The sequence below is a fragment of the Fringilla coelebs genome, assembly GCF_963513975.1.
Source record: "Fringilla coelebs genome assembly, chromosome: Z".
Taxonomy (NCBI): Eukaryota; Metazoa; Chordata; class Aves; order Passeriformes; family Fringillidae; genus Fringilla; species Fringilla coelebs.
In genome coordinates this window covers 24,552,165-24,572,770 of record NC_140031.1, presented here as the reverse complement: position 1 = coordinate 24,572,770, position 20,606 = coordinate 24,552,165, and the positions used below count along the sequence as shown (strand labels likewise).

Sequence of the window (20,606 nt, the reverse complement as noted above, 5' to 3'; positions counted from 1 at the left end):
GCATGTTTATTCTTTTAGCTAGATGCACCTTGTTTAGTATTTATATTAAGCTTCAGTTTAATATTTATATCAAGTGTGTCTGGTAACGTATGAAAAAGACAGTAGGAAATCTGCTCTCTCTAGATACATTTGCAAAACTGTGCATATAATTTCTATTCAGTGAGAAAGGATAAAATCATCTGTATACTAATCTTTTTGTAAATGTAGAAGGGTAACTGATTTTGGTGTGGTCAATTATGTAGCTCACAAAATATCTCTTTTTGTATTTTTGTGTCTCACAGGGAGTATTGTGTACCTTGGGATGATGGTGGGAGCATTCTTCTGGGGAGGCTTGGCAGACAAGGTGGGAAGGAGACAATCACTCCTGATATGCATGTCTGTCAATGGATTCTTTGCCTTCCTTTCATCCTTTGTCCAGGGCTATGGCTTCTTCCTCTTCTGTCGCTTGTTTTCTGGATTTGGGTAAGCTCCTCTGGTGTTGTTAATTTTCACAATTCTGTGTGTTAATAAAACTTTTCTCTTTGCATAAGCACATTATTTGGTGTATAAATATAGCCCGTGTCAGTGGTGAGACAATTAATCAAGGTAACTGCTACACTCCTAAATAGCAACCTGAAGGGGAAGAATAATTTTGGGGGAAAGGCACAGACTGAAAACTGTGAGACTGAGTTTGTTCTTATATTGCAAAGGATTTGTTTTGTGAACTTGATCAACTTGCTTAACTCTTTTAAGCCTCAGATTCTTTACGTACAGTATCTTGTTCAGCCAGCAAAGTAGCACTCTCCTCACAGGTGTATGCTAAGATTTTGGTAATATTTGTAAAGCTTCTAATGTCTTTGTGTGCACAATATTGTTGATAATAGCATGGCATCATGATAAATTTAAAACGGGGTCCTAAACTGTGTCAAATGTTCTCTCTGAAATATTGGAGTTTGTGGATCTGTGTTTTCTTTATTTTTCATTTAAATAACTTCTCAGTGATTAAATTTATACATTTAAACTTCTATGAGCAGAGAAGGAGTTAGATAAGTAAAGTACTACGAGAAAACTTCTATCTTTACTGCACACTTGGATAAACAAGAGCTGTGTTCTACAGGCTGCTTGATTTAGCCCTTCTGGTCATTGCTTGATTCAGATTAAGACTCCTAATTACAGTTCCAATTTAGACCCCTGCCAGTCTCTGGTATGCTGAATAGACAGGATCTGGTGAGAGCACGGCAGCTGTGCTGTAAAGTCATGCACATGAATTCCATTTTTTAATGGTTTGTTATCTTTATGCTAGGTAGCTATGGTTCAGCAATGCAGTTGCGTGATATTTGTGCTTTGAGAAATCCTTTGAACTGGTCTGAAGTAGGCTACGGCTCAACATGAATACCAAAAAGAAATTACCATAGCACTCAGTAGTTTTAAACTGATGTAGGAAGAGGAATGGAAGGACAAGAGGAGACAGAAAAATGTGAGGAGTCATCTAGTCTTAGTCTGTCACCAGATTGTCAGATATGACTTTATAAGACAAGAAGGAAAAATGGCAGTATTCTACTTCCCGAAAATCCCAAATCCCCTAAGCAAAATTTTAAAAATCCCTTATCATAAATCACCATCCGTTCCAGGAGCTATATTTTTCACTCCAAATACAAACACTACAGATTATGCTGCATGACACTTTCACTCTCCTGTGATCCTGCAAAGTTGAGAGGCTTGTTGTATTACTGTTTAGCCTGCCCAATTTCCTGGGGCAGGTCTGGACCCTTATGCTACAAAGGTTTGGTTTTTTCAGAGACCGAAAATGAAATGAAATTGGCTCTGACTGAAATTGTCCCTTTTGGGGTATACTGCAAAATATGTACTTATTATGCTTCATAGAAACTTGCCTGCCCCATTTCCTCCTCACCTGTCTAGGAGCTCTTACAGTAAGAGTCACTGTCTGTAGCTTTGCTTGTGATACATGCATGTCCTTGCTTGGGAACCACATTCTCTAGTGTACCCAGTTTATGATTAGTGGTCCTTGAGGAGCAGGACCTTCATATCTTTTCCCTACACTTTCTCCACCCTGTTCAAAGTCCTCCTGCCTCATCTTTGAAAGCTACATGAATAGATCATAGATAATTTGTCACCATGTACTATATTTTAAACCAGAGTCTCCAAAACAAAGCAAACCAAACCCCAAACCAATCAAACAACAACAACAAAGCATGAACTGCAGAGTTGTTCCTCATATTCTTCAAAGATTTAATTTTTTCCCTGAATAATCCCATTGAGATTATATCAGGGTAGCAGTGTGAAAGCCATGAGGTTTCTAGAAATCTGTTTGTTGGACCCTCAAGATGAGGAAAATCCCATCTTGATAGATGTTTCTCCTTTTACAGTCAATGCGCACCTCACAAAACCGACACGGTTTCTCAGATATGGAGGATAGTGATTTAGAAACTTTGTCCTTCAATTCCACCAGCACCCACCAATGTATCTATCCCATCAGCCTATGCATCTTCAAGCTACTTAGATGTTCTCAAACCTGACCTTCTCCTGCAGCGGAATATTGTCATTCTTCCAATTCCCCTGCCTTGCCTCCCACAGCTGATGTGAGTGGAGCTCTTGGTGATGAAGACTGAGGGGAAAAAACCAAGTTGTTAAGTGCCTCAGCCTTCTCCACATCCAGGTAACCAGGTCTCTGGTTTCCTTTGGGAAAAGGCACACATTTTCCCTAGGCTTCTCAATGACATTCCACTGTACCTCTGTTTTTGAGGGAGGGTGCTTTGTTCCAGTAATTTTGTGTGATTCAAATAGCCCAACTATGGAATTAGAATGGTTTTAAGGAAATAAATGAATTATATGTTTTAAAGGCAAAATAGTATCGTTACTCAGACTAGAGAGGAGTGGGAGTTTTCTGAAGGGGCAGAGAGTTATCTGGACAATTTCTTTTAATTAAAGATCACCAAAATTGAATCCAAAAACCTGATAAATGTCTAGGATGGTTTCCTACAAAGTGAAACGATCTAGAAAACAAACTGTGAGTTGTATTCATCATTAGCCTTTGGGGGAAGGTACAAATATTTATCATCAAAAGCACCTTGTTGTGTCTGTCTGAAAATGTCAAAGGAAGGTTTCTCTGATACAGAGCATACAACATTCCTGCTAACTTGTATGAAGCTGGAGCTCTTCAACTACCACTGTGAAATATTATTCTCAGCTACATAGTTTTGTCCAATTTCTATGAAACATTAATCTAAGCTATTCGTTTACTATTTTTGATACTTACAATTTTAGATGCAATTTTTTTAAAGTACAACTAAATTTATAATAAAATTATTAAAACTGCACTACACATTTGTCTTATCCTACTAAATTTCCTTTTGGTTGCTTCAAGATATGCAGAGATTATACAATTTGGGGGAAAAAAATCATGCTTATCCAGCCCAAATATTACTTCTAAAAGAAACCAAGGTTTTCATACAGTGAAAATTAGCTGAAATAAATATCCTGTGGTAAACTACAATTTAGAAATTTTTCAGACAACTTGATATGTTTGCTCCTGGTGGAAAGTTGTTCTTTCTTCTGAGCAAATTAAAAGATGCTAAATAAATGTATCCTATTTTAAAAGCACACAGTATTTCCAGACTGCAAAGATTTCTTTCAATTTGCCAGAATTGCCAATTTGCCAAATTTCTCCAAACCCACAGAAATATTAGGAAATACAGGTTAGATGTTGTTAACTGATGTAACTAAAAGCTATTAAGAAGCTTTTCCCCTGCCAGTTACCCCTTGTGAAAAAAATACATCTCAAGATGTATTAACATAATATTCCTTTTCCAGACTGCTTTAGACTATACTTTATTAAATCTGAGACTTACCTTCAGACAGTTTTCTTCATCCTTCCCTAGACAATCTCTAAACCTTGCTGCAGTACTCTTTCTATATCATTGGGATCTACCACAGAGTGGTGGTGTCACTATGGTAGAACAAAACTTGTAGTTCAGATATTTTCTCAAATTCTCCACTTTTTCATGTTGAATCAAAAGTTAGCAAAAATCCAAAACCATGAATGCAGTTTCTTGTAATTTGCAGTTCTGAGAGGTTGCCTAAGTCCACACACCCTGACTTTTACCAGCAGTTTTGTGTACTACATCTCTTGGCAAAAACACTTAGAGCTGCACATCCACCCCTAGAGACTATGGCATGAAGGGCGTGCGAGCAGTCTATATACATAACAACTGCAAAAATGTTCCTGCAGAGATGAAGACTATGTGGAAACAAGATTGCTGGCCTACACAAGCAGTTCCTTCAGGAACTTCGGATCTAGACCAACATTCAGCTTTTATAATTTTAGGTCATCAGTATTTAGTATCATGTTGTGTTTATCTTTTACTTCCTCATATTCACTTGTTCCACTGCTTTTTGATGAAGAACCTTTTATTCTCTCACTCTCAAAATGTTGTAATCTTCTGCCTCTGATTCCTCTTCTACATCCAGCTGTGTCCTACCCAGGGCTATCAGTGTTTTTACACTGTGAGCTAATGAATAGCTCTGCAGGTGACTGGCTTCAAAGCTGATAGGCTATGCCAAAAGGGATATACACTTCTCAGTGAAGCCAAGTAAGCAGTTGGCAAGGTCTGATCTTCAAAAATTGCTTTGCTTCAGTCCTTGCAGCTTCAGATACATATTCCAGTTTGATGAAAGGTTCTCAGAGAGAAGAGGGTCTTCCCTAAGCCTTCTCTTCCCTTGTCTTCCCTTCTGTAAGAGAAGACAGCATTCTTACGAGGAAAGGAAGATTATATAAAAGAGAGGAAAGGGAGGAAAAGACCAGACAAGGGTAAATAAAGAGAGACTATACAACGAAAAAGCAAAAGAAAAATTATAGAATCATAGAATTATTTAGGTTGGAAAGGATCTTTAAAATCATTGAGGTCAACCATCGAAATAATACTGCCAAGTCCACCACTAAGCCTTATTCCTAAGCACCTCATCTACACATGCATTAAAATCCTCCAGGGATGGCCATTCCATACTTCCCTGAGCAGCCTGCTAGAATGTTTTGCAAACCTTCCCATGAACAAATTTTTCCATGAAGACATTTTTCCTACTATGCCATTCCTATGGTACAGCTTGAGGCTATTTCCTCTCACTCTATTTTTTGTTACTTGGAAAAGGAGAGACCAACCTGTCTACACCTCTTTTCAGGTAGATGTAGGGAGTGATAAGAGTTTTTTTCCTATTGTCTCTAGCTGAAAGTCCCCCAGTTCCTTCAGCCATTCCTCTTAGAATTTTGCTCCAAATGTTTTGCCAACTTTGTTGCCCTCTCTGAACATATTCCAGCATCAAAATGACTTTACTGTGATGAGTGGCTGAAAACTGGACACAGGATTCCAGTTGTGCCCTCAGCAGTGCCCAGCACAGGGGGACAATCCCAGCCCTGCTCCTGCTGCCCACACCATTGCTGATCCAGGCCAGGATGCCATTGCCCTTCTTGCCCACCTGGGCACAGCCTGGCTCATGTTCAGCTGCTGTCACCAGCACCCTCAGGTCCTTTCCAGCCACTCTGTCCCAGCCTGTGGAGCTGCCTGGGGTTGCTGTGACCCAAGGGCAGGACCCAGCACTGGGCCTTGTTGAACCTCACCCCAGTGGCCTCAGCCATGATCCAGCCTGCCCAGATCCCTCTGCAGAGCCTTCCTGCCCCCAGCAGATCAGCACTCCCACCCAGCCTGGTGTCACCCGACTGAGGATGCACTCAATCCCTTGTCTGGGCATCAAACAGGACTGGCACCAGTGCTGAGCCCTGGGGAGCAGGTCTGGTGGCCACCAGCTGTGTGTAACTCCACTCACTGCTGCTGTCTGGGCCCAGCCAGCCCGACAGTTTTTACCCAGTGAACGGTGCAAATGTCCAAGTCATAGGCTGCCAGTTTCTCTGGGGTAATTCTTTGGGAGAGGGTGTCAAAGGCTTTACTAAAGTCACTTGGTCAACGTCCACTCTTTCCCTCATCCACAAAGTGGGTGATCCTATAATAGAAGGAGACCAAGGAGGACCTGCTTTTCACAAACCATACCCGTGATGGCTGGGCCACATCCCCTGGCTCTATATGTGCCATGTGATGATGCAGGCTCATCTGCTCCATGACCTTCCTGGACGCTGCAATCAGGCCTGCAGTTTCCCAGATCCTCCTTCTGAACCTCCTTGTGGGTGGACATCATATATCCCAACCTCCCATCAGCCTCCCCAGTTAGCCAGGACTGCTGGTAAATGATGGAAAGGGGCTCAGAGAACACTTCTGCCAGCACCCCTAGGACCCTTGTGTGGATCCTACCTAGGCTCAAACATTGAGCATGTCTAAGTGATGTAGTTCTAAACAGGCCCAAGTCTGCCCTCCACAAGTTCAAGGTACGTGTTCTCCTTGCCAACCTTCCTTACTTCTCTGACAATGAAAAGCATTTTGTCATCACAGTGGCCCAGAGAGCCTCCAGCCATCATATCCCATCACCCACCAGTCCTCCTCTGATCACAAATAACAGTTCCAGTAGGGCCCTACCTTGTTGGCATCCTGACCAGTTTGTCAGGACATTATCATCCACACACTCCAGGAACCTCCTGGACTGCTTCCTCTCCACTCTGTTGCTTTTCCAGCAGGCATCTGGTAGGTTGAAATCCCCCACAAGAACAATGGCCGGTGATTGTGAGAGTTCTCCCAACTGCTTCTAGACTATTTCACCTGCCTTTTCTTCCTGTTTTGGTGGTCTATAGCAGACACTGCCCATGGTATTTGTCTTTCAAGTAAAAACTTGGCAATTGAAAAAGGAGAAGAAAATCTACAAAAGAAAGAATTAAGTAGCAGTGATTTTGTGATTACCAATACTAGCCTATGTGAAAGCAATTTATCTGAGTATTTGACAAATTCTTTGCTGTTATATGCTTGAAGGTAAATTGAACTTGATTTTTTAAATAGTGTTGGGTAAATATGGGGAATGAATTATTTGTTTTGCAATTCGTCTTTCATCAGAACTGACTGCTCTAAAGTTCAGTAAGTTATCATGTGAATTATTTTTACAAGGACTCTCTTGTTATTAATAGCACACAGGCCACTTATCTACCTGGGAGAAAACTTCGTTATTATTCATAGTCCAAAGAAACACTCGTATTTAAAAATGGGTTCAATGATCAACAAAGCTTTATCTTTAGTGTGATGCAGTTTTCTAGGTCTTTATCCAGCAGTTATCAAGGAAAAGGTTGATCTGTTTGCTCACCATGAAATACTTTGCCAGTCTAATGGCGGTTCTGAAAGGAAAAGTCTCAATGAGACTTATGGTACTGGGGTAGAAAACTGCTAAGAAAACTGTTATGTGCAATTGAATGGAAGGACAAGGAGTGATGGGCTGTTTCTAAATCTCTGAATCTGTGTTTTGAGCTCTATCACTTTTAACCAAATAGCAAATAACAAGGTGACAACTTGCAAATGCCATCTCATACAGACACTATCTATTTTTAGTCTGGATGTTGTTCAAGTTTGAAAGAGAAGACAAGTATTTCAGAAGAACACCATCCTACCTTGTATATTTAGTATTCTGTAAGGGCTTTTTGTCCTAATTATCTCTATTCCTTTTATGCTTTTGCATTTCAAGCCCTTTTGGCTAGTGAATCTGCAAGTAAACAATGGCTTCTGTCTGAAGCCAGAGGTTTCTGAATGCCTCACAGACTTGTTTTCATCCCAGCTGTCACACTGTGCAGTTGCCAAAATCTGTTGTGACAAACCACAGCTCGGAAGGTAGATTAGCAGACATTTATCATCTTTGCTTGTAACAAAGAAAATGCAAATGTATCCTAGCTTATTGTTTGTTTCACTGAATCCCACTCACCTAAGGTGCACCCTTTAAATCTCCTTTTGGTTCACCTTCCTCACAATTGCACAGAACAAACATGAACTGAGAGTGTACATAAATATGCATTCTCTCTTGCTCTACCTATGTCTGATGGGGTTTATTACATAAGATGAAGAATAACTGAAAAGATAATTATTTATCATTCTTTGGATTGATATTAATGGTATTCTCCCACATATAAACAATACGTGCAGTAGCAAAAGGTTCCTGCTATTTTCTTCGTGTTTTTCTTGCATATATTTACAACAAAATAAAACCAAGGCTGAAGGCATGCATCCTTTTATTTCAATGAAAAGTCTGATTCTTATTGAGCGAGAGAACTTATTTCATGATTTTGGGCTGAGCTCAATGAAGTTTTGCCTCCTGTTGGTATTAGATTGTGCCTCATTACAGAATGTGTTATTCAGGAGACAGATATCACTCATGGACATCATCCCAGAGGCTTAAATCTGTGGGTTTTTTAATCTTCTAAAAAAATGTGCAGACTTCACACAATTTATTTGTGAAGATATGAGAAAAAAGTACTTAGTATTTGTACATACTAACAAGACACATACTTTTTGTGACCCTTAAGGAAGCAGTGCATGGACTTCTCTCTGTTATCTGTGGGTAACATGTTTACATCACCTGCTTTGGTTAGGATAACTGAAGAGATAACAGAAATTAATAAGAGATGAGATATAAAAGCTTCTGCTTGTTTGAATAATTTGTGTTTAGGAAAGTTAAAGTCCTTCCCATTTTTAGAATGAATGTTCTTTTCAAGTCAAACCCACAGTTTTCATGGGCTTTTCATCTGCACAGGGAGACATATCAAGAGAAGAATATAGTTTCACATATCAAATTAATTTTTACAAGTGACGATGAGCCATATAATTTGCAAACACAGTAACAGTAAACAGTCCGCTGTATCATACCAATTCATTGCCAGAAGCAGACTTAACGCTGTACCCTCTGGGAAAATAGCATTTACATTTCCCTTAAAACAAAAGATGAATCTTCCTACTGAAAAATTAGTAGCAGTTCTGCTTTTAATTTTACTTGAAATTCACTCCTGTGCATGCCACCATGCATTTAACAAAATGTTGGCAAGAAACAATGAGGCAGTTGCTCTCAAACTCAAATACAAAAATGCTGAGAATCAAATTTTATTTCTTCCCTATAAGTGTGGAAGTGCTCGCCTGGAGGCACTGAATTATTAAGTGTTTGTATGGTGCAAGTGAAGATGGGATCTAGCCAAAGTTTTCTTTTTTAAAACTGTAACAATTATATTCTTTCTGGCAGCTGTTGCATGATTTATTGTGGGCTTTTTTAAATATGAACTTTTGACAAGTTAATTCATAAATAGCAGTAGTGGCTGAGGGATCTGAAAAATCCTCACAAGAGAGTGATGGAAGAAGTTGGAGATACTCTGATCTTCTCTTGCCCCAGTCTTTGAGAGGTGGTTTATGCTTCTGGTAGCATTGTTCAATAAACCAGATGCCACGTTAGTTCTATTATAGAAAATTACTGTAGTACCAAGCACAAGTTAAAATTTCTGCAAGTTGGGAAGAAATTTCTTTGCTCCTTAGAAGCATTCTCAAGATCCATTGAGTTTAAAGGTGATTTCTCATTGTTTGGTATGAGAACAGTTGTAGCTGTTCCTACTCTCCCTTCCTGCTGTCACTTGCTCTGCATTTAGGAGCAAGTTTTAGGGAATGGAGACATGGCTACGGCCACTTTGAGATTGAGCATTAAAAGCAAAAGAAGTCTTCTGCAGGAGGGTGTTTCCTCTCCATCTCCCTCCTTGCTTCTCCAGTTTTGCTGTTGATTAAGCTTTCTAAGATTCAGTCCTAGTAGTAGTTATATGATATAGGAAGAGCTTCATAGGTACCAGCATCCTAAAATACTGTAGCAGTATCAGTCTGCACTAACATGAGATCAGAAGGACAAGTTTAACCAGCTGAGAAGCAAATTTTCCATTCACAGGTTTAAGGTGCAAAAAAGTGCACAACTTACTTTACTACACCATCACTGTGAAACAAAGACCTGCAACTCTCCATGGCAGCAGTTTTCTGTATGATGGAAGTACATCCTGTATTTCTCCTTTAAACTCTTGATAGGTTATTTTCACTGTTTAATCAATACTAACACAGTATCTGGACTTTAAAGAATTTCTTAGCCTGTTGATGTACTCACTGCTTCCAAATAAACCAATCAGTAGGAACAGAAGAACTGTATGTTTTCACAGCTAATTATTTTTTTCTTGCTTATTTGCATATCCTAAATAAAAGGATATTTTCTGGATCTATAATTCTTTTAAATGTATAAAGGGTCAATGTGCTAGCAAAGTTGCCCTATTGATTTGGACAGGGCTTCTCCTGTAGCTTTGGAGAACCTTTAGGATGTAGCATATATATCAACCCACATGGATCAGTTTTAATGGCAACATTTATGTCTCATCATCCATGATATAGTTGGTTCATGCTGACAGTTGGGAGATGCCTTTTTAGCTACTCTTGGTCAGGTTCTCTACATTTTGTGACATTAAGACGAGGTAGATTTTCTCAACTTGAAACATCCACCCAATGGACGCCATGAGCAACCTATAAATTAGGTCTCCTTGAAAGTGGACACCTATAACTCCTTATCAGCACTTTTCATCTTTGTCAGCAAAGAGGAAGATCTTGTTTCTGGTTCTACTAGTAAATTTTTGACCTTAGAAAAGAAACTGTCATTAGAACCATGAGTACTCTATTTGAAATATTGTGGGAGTGCAATTCAAAGCCATCTCTGCACCCTGGAGGGTTTACATCATAGCCGTAATCCTTTTATATTTGTGAAACTGGAGAGCACTGAATCCATAAAAACACTGAGAGAGCAGGGTTTCCCCATGACAGGAAAATGAGTTGTGGTTCTACCCTTAGCCATGCCCCCTCAATTTTTCCTCAGCCCAGATTTCCAGGGGAAGCTCCAAGGACATTGTCCCTTGTTGCCTGTGACAGGGCAATTTCCTGGTGGAGCCTTTTGCTATTTCCACCCATAAGAAGAAATGGGATACACCTTGTTAGCTGTGTATGTAACAGGAATCCCTAGAGGTGTAAACCTTTGCATTACCGCAAGAGCCTTTAACAGCTAGCAGGTTCAACTATGCAAAAGATTCCTTGTAAAGCTAGATATTGACCAGCAGTATTTCAGAAAAAACAAGGCTTCAGGATGTCCTAATTGGACCCTCCAGTACCTGAAGGGATCCTGTAAGAAAAATTGAAAGAGACTTTATACAATAGTGTGTGGTGATAGAACAAGGTGGAATGGCTCCAAACTGAAAGAGGGCAGGTTTAGGTTAGATACTAATCTCCTGTGAAGATGGTGAGCATTGGAACAGGTTACTGAGGAATGTTGTGCCTTCCATGGCAGTGTTCAAGGCCCCAGATTGTTGGAGTTGTGAGAAATCTGGTCTAATGAATGTGTCCCTGCCCATATGAAGGGGCTGGAATCAGCTGATATTTCAGGTCCCTTCCAACTAAAGCATTCTATGACTCTGTGAAGAGCTGGACAAAGGAAAAGAGAAAACAGCAGTCCCCTATATAAGCATAACAGTTCAACCAATATTTCATAACAGTACAGGAAGATACATTCAAATAAACTGTATGGCTATGGCACTGAATTTTCTTAGTGGTGAAATACCATTTCTGTATTCATGTTTCCCTTACTAATATTTGTTTAAAACTGTTTTGAGGTTTGCTGTTTGCTTCCACTTTGGCAGCTGTCAGAAGATATATATAAATATGCATTTATCTTTAAAATTCATTTACAAGTTCAAGCCATGCCATATATTGTATGTAATCTGAAGGTATTTTCTTCATTGGAAAAAATAAAATCCACAAGCACTTGTTGTGATGTAGAACATTAGACAGCTTGCATATGTAGTGAGCAGGTAAAGATGGTAAAAGATTACTTGGAAACTGGTACCAAAAGTGATATATATTTTGAGTTACTTTGATTTTTTTTTTTTTTTTTTTTTTGTACAACTGACCTTCAGACAATGTTTATTTTACCATGAGGAAAAAAAAAAGAATATTATATGAATGCATATGCTTTTCATAAAAAGTTAAGTAAAAAGCCAGCCTGGGCTTAGCTAATCATGTACTCCAACCGAGTAGAGTAAGTTTTGAATTGTGTGTAAAAAAAACCTATTGACATTTCGTTATTTCTTGATTACCTTAATCATGGGAGGTAAGACTTAGAGAAATACCTATTACACTTTGAGCAAATGATTAATATTTTTCCATTAGAAACAATATATTTTGGCATGTGTCAGAAGACTGCCATGATTTTGTAATGGTAAAAGTCAAGACTTCGCATTGGCTTCTGTTCCGGTGACTGACATGTTGACAATTCCCTTGAAACACTGAATGCAATAAATAGTACATAGAATTTTCAAGGAAATATTTGACAAAAAATTGCATCCAAACTGATGAAAGTTTTCTCCAGAGTTCCCCAATATATGGTGCAATTTGAGAAAAAATACTTGCCAGAGAAGCTGCTTGTATTTGAGGTTTGGGATGACTGCTGTTATGGGCTTGTTCAAACTTTATCTAGCTGTTACTCTCTTGCTTAATCCATGATCTGTATCTCCTTTTAGGATCGGTGGAGCCATGCCAACAGTCTTTTCCTATTTTTCGGAAGTGCTCGCTCGGGAGAAGCGAGGTGAACACCTGAGCTGGCTCTGTATGTTTTGGATGATTGGTGGCATCTACGCTTCTGCAATGGCTTGGGCAATAATTCCTCATTATGGTAAGAAAAGCCATAGAAGAAAAAAAAAATCTCCTTGTGATCTGAAGGTATTCTAGTATGAAAGCAAAGATCTTGAAGCTTGATAACCTAAAGAAGAGTCCTCATGTCTGTTTTTGAACCACTGACCTAACTGATAAAAATAAATTGATTCCTTTTGGAGGATATAGTAGGAATAGGTTGTATGTCAAATAATAAATAATTTATTACAAGATGCAAACTTCACCAATATTAATATTTAGTCAGCTTTCAAAAATTACAGAAAACCTGTACACATGAAAATTAAATCTGTGTCATTGTTAAATCTGGAGAAAATAGATGATGTGGGGATTTGCATCAGAGAAATTTTGAATTGCTGGAATGTCAAATTAGTGATCCTTTTGATAGTGATAGATTGTGAACTGAACATTCTTGAGAATTAGAGTAAGATGTTTCTTAATGTTTGCAGTGCTGAAATCTGAAAGGAGTCTGAAAATAAAGCTGTAATGAACGTTTCTTAGTAGATATTTTTAGTGGTGTAAAAACAGAAATACGGAACACAATACATTTAAATGCTGCAGGGATGTATGAGGGCAATGGCTGAAGTTACACTCACAGAAAATATAAGCTACTTTGTCAAAGAGCTCTTTAATTGCCCTGACATGGTTAAACATAATATGGAGGTATAGATTCAATTCTTTGTCTCTTGTGCTTGCATTTTACAAGAGTTAAGTGCTCACAGGTCTCCAGGGTTGCTCAGACTGCTCAGGCATTCTTAAAATCAGCTTCTTAAGCAGTTCTCTCTGGCAGGCCTCAAGTGAACTAAAGCAGCACTGTGAGCTGGCATCCAAAGCAGCTTCCTTTAGCCAAGCAATGAGGTTTATCAAAGCTATATTGTGAAGGTTTGCTTGAAGTAATGGGAATATTTAGTAGCTGATAATGTTCAGAAATAAATTATAATTATGCAGACTAATCAAATACCTAGACTGTTGCATTAAAATTATTTTAGGGTTCAGTACACCAAACCTGAATCTCTATCTTCAACCTTGCCTTTTGAACTGCTGGAAGCAAAGAGAGGAATTTGTGCTGACAAGGCGCAATATGGAATTTTTTTTTCCAATGTAGTAAATTGCTCTGGATGCCAAGTACTTTTTTGCTTTCCTATGGACTTTAATTTTCTTTATCTTTCAGTGGAAAATGCAAACATTATGACAGACTGATTTACATAGGTTGTCTAATTTAATACAGATTTTATAAATAACTTTATATCCTATAATGAGGTGCTTTTAGAACACCACATGGCAGTATATTTTAATATAGTACACTTATACCAAAGCAGTGGCACTACAGGGAAAATATTTCTCTTTCTTTAGCAGAGGCAAAATATCAGCAAGAAAAAGATGTCCTGCACTGAGTTTTTTGTTGTTGTTCTTGTTTTTTGTTGTTGCTTTTTCCACCTGCAAAAATATTTGTAAAATAATATAAGACAAGAGAAATTAAAAAACAGTTTCAAAACATAATATGCTTTAGTGCTAGACATGCAAATCACTACTTTCAGTTTATTAGGGTAAGTCACAACGATCAAAAAAAGGCCAAAAAAATCAAGCTATCAAAAGAAATTTTTTTCAGAGTAGGAGAAGTAAGTTTGTACATCATTTTGGCAAAATTAAACAGAACGTATTTATGGGTTTTGATGAGGTCTTAAAGCTGTCTTTACTTTTAATCAGAATTTTTGTTATGTTTGAAGTCTAAAGCCTTGTCTTAACTCCTGGTATTAGTATGAAATCTCTCCAGCTCAGGCAAGCTGTTTTGTTGTAATAATGCTGTGCCAAGCTCTCAGATGTTGCCAAGGGCTCCCAGGGCAAACCCTGCTCCAGCATTTGGGGAGTGTGGTCACACATTGCTGTCCCCTCCCAGAAACATTCCAGGTCAAGCAAACACCCGTTCAGGCCTCTACACCATTTGTAACACATGCATTTACAAGAAGGCTCTTATGGTATTTTCTCTTTTACTATTTCTAAATTATTTCTACATAGATTATTTTGCCAGAATTAAGCAGAGATAGAGATCTTCCTCCAAATCCCTTTCTGTACTTCTCATCATTCCTGTACTTCTCATCATTATTTCAAAACTGTTCCTTCAGTGATCAGGAAGCAAAACATAACTATAATATACCCACCCACTTTTAAACTGCATTTATATTTGTGCATGGGCATTTCTGTGTTCTCTGCTTCTCACTTGAGGACCTGACAATGCTTTATTTTCCCAACTGGACTCAGAAGTTACTCAATAGCAGTGAATGAAGCTCTATCTGTAAAAAAAGCAAAAAAAAAAAAAAAAGTCATTGAGCACAGTGGAATTATTCTTCTATTAATAGAAAGACACCAGTTCAACACAGTAGAATACCTCTGAATATTCTTTTCTGCTCTCATTTACCAATGTATTCCTTTCATTTGTACTCCTTCTTTTACAAGCCACTTTCAAAAAATCCTAGATTCATAAGTATACATTATCTAGCCCAAGGCAGACTGTGAAGCTATATATGTATGTTTGCCCAATGAACAGTTAGATATATATTTGTGGGAGAAAGCCCAGATTACTCCTACATGTAACAGTTTATCTCTGTTGCTGTTCAAGCAGCATAGCAGAGTCTGAAACAGGAGAAATGCCCTGGAACAAAAAAGAAAGTGTTGATAACTGTTGTTTTGACATCAGCCTGTTGTTAACCGAGGGATAAGTGTGATGCAGTGCTACAGTCACCACATATGGAAAGGCTAATATCATCTGGAAGACAAGCATCTTTGTAGCAAGGTTTTTGTCTTCTATATCTGTTGGCCATTGTTTAAAAACTGAAAGTTTGTGCAGACTTGTTCAAGGTCTCCTAAACTGAAGCTCAGGCTGTGAAGAAGAAGAAGAAGAAGAAGAAGAAGAAGAAGAAGAAGAAGAAGAAGAAGAAGAAGAAGAAGAAGAAGAAGAAGAAGAAGAAGAAGAAGAAGAAGAAGAAGAAGAAGAAGAAGAAGAAGAAGAAGAAGAAGAAGAAGAAGAAGAAGAAGAAGAAGAAGAAGAAGAAGAAGAAGAAGAAACATCTGCAGAGAAATGCTTCTAATTGCAACTAATTTTAAAAGTCCCAGATTAGACTGCTAAAAAGAAATTCCTCTCTACAGTGCTTATATCAGTTTGGATAGGAGAAATAACAATCATTCTGTAAATACTTCTGCAAGTGCAATTTTAATTTTAGCACCCTGTTTCAAGGTAGAGTAGTTCAAAGATGTCAAAGACTTCAACTCTATACTACAATAGTCTTCAAAACTGTTTGTTTTTCAAATAATGAAGAATCTCAAGAAAGAGAAATTTTAGTTTAAAATCCAGATACGTATATTTTACAAAATTTTTTATACCAAGTTTATATTTTAGTCTGAGAATAGGAATTAAAAATAATTATGAAAGTTGTTTAATCAATTATTAAAAAAGAAAAATATTCTGTGCCATGGTTGTAAAAATCAGTCTCATTTTTATTGTAACATATCTCCAAACTAAATATCAAGGGAAGCTAGATAAGGATTTCAGTGTCCTTAGCCTATCAGTTTTGATATTCTGTCTAATTTTATGTGATTTGCCTGTAAGACTCATACAAGCCTTTTTTGACTTTATGGGCTATAGGGAAATATTTTGAAATTTCCAACATTCCCTAGAGTATTTTACTTAGTCATAAAAAATGTTGACCTCATTGATTCTTAAACCTTATTCTTGAACAAGAAGAGGAGTTCTTGACCAAAAAGAAATTAGATTGCAAGGCGGAGAACAGGACGGTGTAGGTATCCAGGCTGTTATGGCAAAAGCTGCTGGTGGAACCTGAAGCTTTTTCCAGACTCTCACACCCCACTTCTGGTATTAACCAGAGAAGAGACGAGATAGCCATGTCAAATGACATTAGTGAGAAAGTCTCCATTGTATGGCCAGAGAAGAGACATTACATGCATAAATATACAAAAGATTCCAATTAAATTAGGCTCCATTATTCCCTAAACCACTTCAAATTTAATAATACAGAATCAAGGAATTAGGAAAAATACTTCTTTCTAACACATTCAATACAAACCAGAGGTAAGCTAAAACATTCTTTCCGATCAGGGAAATCACATTGCATGACAGATCTTTACCTAAAGTATTCATTTTTTATCACTAGAGTCTTTTATCCTGCTAAATTGAGGACCACTTACTTGTGTTCATAAGAGAGGCACTTAGAACCACTCAGGAAACAAACTTGGAGTAAAAAAGTGTGGAATAAGAAGTCTAAGGAAACAGCATTCCATTTCAGAAGTGAAGATTTCTTGCCTAGGCGAAATGTGTCTCTCTGGCTGTAAGTGGGAATGTATTAATATGTTCTCTATTACAGCAGAGTTTTCTATTGCATCAGCAAACAACTGATGTTTTATTCTGTGACTAAAAGTCACAGTTACAAATTATAAACTTGTCACTAGTCACAATTGATATTTCTACTTCAGTCATTAGAGTTCTACTAGAGAAAGCCATTTTTTCCTGAAAGTATTTTTTTGAGAGAAGTTCTTTACAGTAACAGAACTTAAAAATACAGACATAGAAGTATCCAAATAATGCACTCACTCTTGACTTGCAAAGTCTGTATTTAAAATATTAATAATAACTTCTATTTTAAAAAATTTTAATTATGTCTCCTACTGGAAATTTTTGTATTCATTTAGGGGTCCACAAAATATATTCACTTCTATTCTCCCTGAATATTTTTGCTTTTTACTTTTCTCCTGTCAATATGATTAAATGAGTTTAAATGGCAGAAACTGGGACTTAATTTAGATAGGATAAAAGTTAAGTTTTAAATACAGTTGTTATATAGTACTAATATGAACTGCCAAATATGTTTACAGAATCTTCATTCACTTGTTGTGATGGACGTTGTCAAGAGCACATGAAACCATGTACTGTCTTTAATAGTTTAGAACCATGCTAAATTCACTAGACCTAGCAATGGAGACCTGTTGGCTGTTCTTAATTCTGCTTCCCATAATTAGATCAGTCTGTTTTTAGGCCTCTATCTGAGTGCAAATGTGAGGAGAATGGACCAATCTGTTTTCCTTTTTAGTAAGAACTGGTTTGCAAAGTGGCCTGAAAAATATTTCTCAGTTTGTAGCAGAAGATTGTTGTGGTAAAGCAATTAAATTCATTTGAAGAAATTTAGTCTACTGGCAATGAAAGTGATCATTTTGTCACCCTTTGTCATGGTGGCTTGAAAACAATTTTTGTTTTACTTTCCATGTCATTTTGCTCCATTTTTGTGTCATCCAACTGAAGATAAAAAAAGATAGACCTGTCTTCAAAACAGCAATGAAATCCCCTTCTGCAGGAAAGCGTCATGAAGTGTATAGTAGTAAATCAGACAAGGCAGCAGGTCTGCATGCAGCAGCAATGCAGATAAGGAGATAGATACTGGCTCACTGTGCAACTCACAGCATGCAAAGCATCAGGCAGTGTTAATGGAGGAATTAACCTCTCAGCCTGCTGCAGATTTAACTGAGCACATGATGGACTAAAATTGTGGAGCAGCAATGAAAAAAGAAAACCTTTTAACTCCCTTATTCTATCTGGGTTTTTGTTGGGCTAAAGCGTTTCTCAGTGTCACACAGCAGCAGTGGTATTGGGTTAAAAATTCCCACACTAATGCTGCATGCTATCTTGGTGTTAGAGGCTCAGGGCACAGCAAGTACTAGTGCTTGATGAGCAATAAAAGTAGAAAGATCTTAGGAGGCATCCATCTTTCAGCACTTCTGGTGAGCAGACCCTGGATCCTTTTGAGTGGTAGGAGCTCTTAAGTGTGGATTTACAGAGATTGATCTGATATTTCTGTCAAGGGATGGTAGTACAGATAATGAAAAAGATTTTGTAACAGTCTGTTTGTTAAGCATCTGAATGCAACTGCCATGGAAGAAGTAAAACCTCAGGTTGAGGTTGCAGGGGCCATTGTGGATTCTGGTTTGAAGCAAGTTGGTGCAACGGATGCCCCTCAAAGTTCCCTCACCCCCGTTCTATTAAACAGATACTGTTCCTTCCCTTTGTGTTGGAGTAGACTAGAAAAGAGCAAATAAAGAAAAAAATATTAGAATTGTTAAAAAAATAAAAAAAGAAGGAAAGTTGAATATTTCCAGCACATGTAGGAAAATGCATGTCTATCAAATTATCCTAGCTGGTAGCTCCAAACGGAAGACAGAAAGCTTCTTCATCAAATAACCCTGCACTGGTAGAAAAATAAATTTGTACATTGGTCCTTATTTAATTTCTAAAATTCTGGACTCTCAATTTTTAGAAATTCTGACTCCTTTCCTATTGTCTTTCTCAAACATGTTTTAAAAATTTCCTTTTCATGGTAGTTTAGAACAAATTCATGACATAGCAACAGTTGTTTGGGAAAAAGTTGAACCCAAGGCATCATTTTCTACTATATGGTAGTTTCTATTTTTGCAGAAGGTGTCTGAATTTCATCAGTTGTCCAGTACAAAGAGAAATGCCAAAGAAGATGGCCTGGGTAAGAGAAACATAGGGGGTTTTTTCTCAGCTTTAAAAAAGCCCACGAATGCACCAAGAAATATGCAGAATTTGAAATCAATATATTGTCCTTTTTTTAAGACTTGGAGGAAACATGTGAACCAAAATATAAAACCAAGAAAAAAATCTTCAAATTTGCCTCATACAATTTCCTTTCTGATACATTTTCTGCCTCCATAATCAGCCTCCACAAATGAAAAATACCATTGAAGGTTTAAAAAAGTTAGAGCTTTGTTATGGTTGAATTTGCTTTTGCTATGAGACTGTGTCATGCTGTATACACGGAAGATCAGACATAAAGGCATCTACTGCGTCACACAACATCTGTTGATCTGTTTTACATTCCTCTAAGAGGCAAAGTGATTGATCCCCAATGTGCTGTGCCTCCCCCCTGCAAAGACTTAATGCAGTTACACTAATCAAGTATTCTGCAAATGAAACTTTTGCTATACTTTTTTAAAATCTAAGTAAATTAAAGTGTGTACAAGGCAGTTTCAATGTTAACTTGAGTTATCAACTTCTATTTGTGAATTGTTCCTCATTTGAAATAATCCTATTAAATTAGATTACACTGAATGTGTACTCTTAAAAAATCTTCATCTTTAGGAACAACAATAATGGCAGAGTTCAGCAGAGTTTAGAAGAGCTGCTTATGCAAATCTAGCTAAGAGAGCAAAAACCCACACTTTATCAGGTTTTTTTATTTTCTGTGCTCTAATGCAGAGTTTGATATGGTCATTTCAATGTTTATATTTGCAAGCCCTAGAAGTTTAAGTAGCTTTTAGCGCATCTACTTAATGAGCTCTAAAGATGCTCATTAGTGAGCTTCAAACATAACCTTTTCCTTGGCACTTCAGGCTGAGGGTGAAAGAGAAAATTTGTTTAGGGAGCGGTTCAGTAAAAATCTAGCAAATTGTTTTGTGAGCAAAGAAGATATGAGGCTCAGTTTACTAGGAGTTTCTGTCAATCACCTTTCGATCCTGGTGAGCTTCCTTCTGCCCTCTCTTCCCCTATGTCACTTACAAGGCACCACAGCAGTCCTTTTAGTTTGTCCTTGCTTTTTCTTGATCCCTTTCTGCTATAGCCTCTACAGTTCGCCCTTCTTTCCCCCAGAACTCTGCTATAAGAAACGCTCAGATATCCACACTCTCACCATGCTCCCTGGTGCCATACAGCCCTGGTCTAGCTGCTCTCAGGTAGAAAGGAACTCCTTTTCTCCTGGGTCAGACCAGTGCCAAAGCCAAAGGATTGGGTGGTCATGCTGCATTCCCCATCTCTAGGTAGGCTCCAGCATTCATGATGGACCACTGATATCTCCTGCCTTTTTCTTCATCTTCCACTGGACTCTCTCTCACTTCTCTGCCTGGGCAGCATATTTTGCAAGACTTTGGAGAATGTGACTATATTTGGGACTATTA

The 20,606-nt window shown here is 37.9% G+C and overlaps 1 protein-coding gene across 1 annotated transcript in view; it reads left to right on the top strand.

The window, feature by feature from the left end:
- Positions 1-20,606, top strand: part of SV2C (synaptic vesicle glycoprotein 2C) — a gene marked incomplete at both ends in the record, with an annotated part of 75,151 nt that overhangs the window by 19,792 nt on the left and 34,753 nt on the right. The window contains 2 exons of the mRNA XM_084224963.1: positions 282-462; positions 12,485-12,636. Coding sequence (XP_084081089.1) covers positions 282-462; positions 12,485-12,636 — 333 coding nt within the window. The remainder of the gene's footprint in view (positions 1-281; positions 463-12,484; positions 12,637-20,606) is intronic.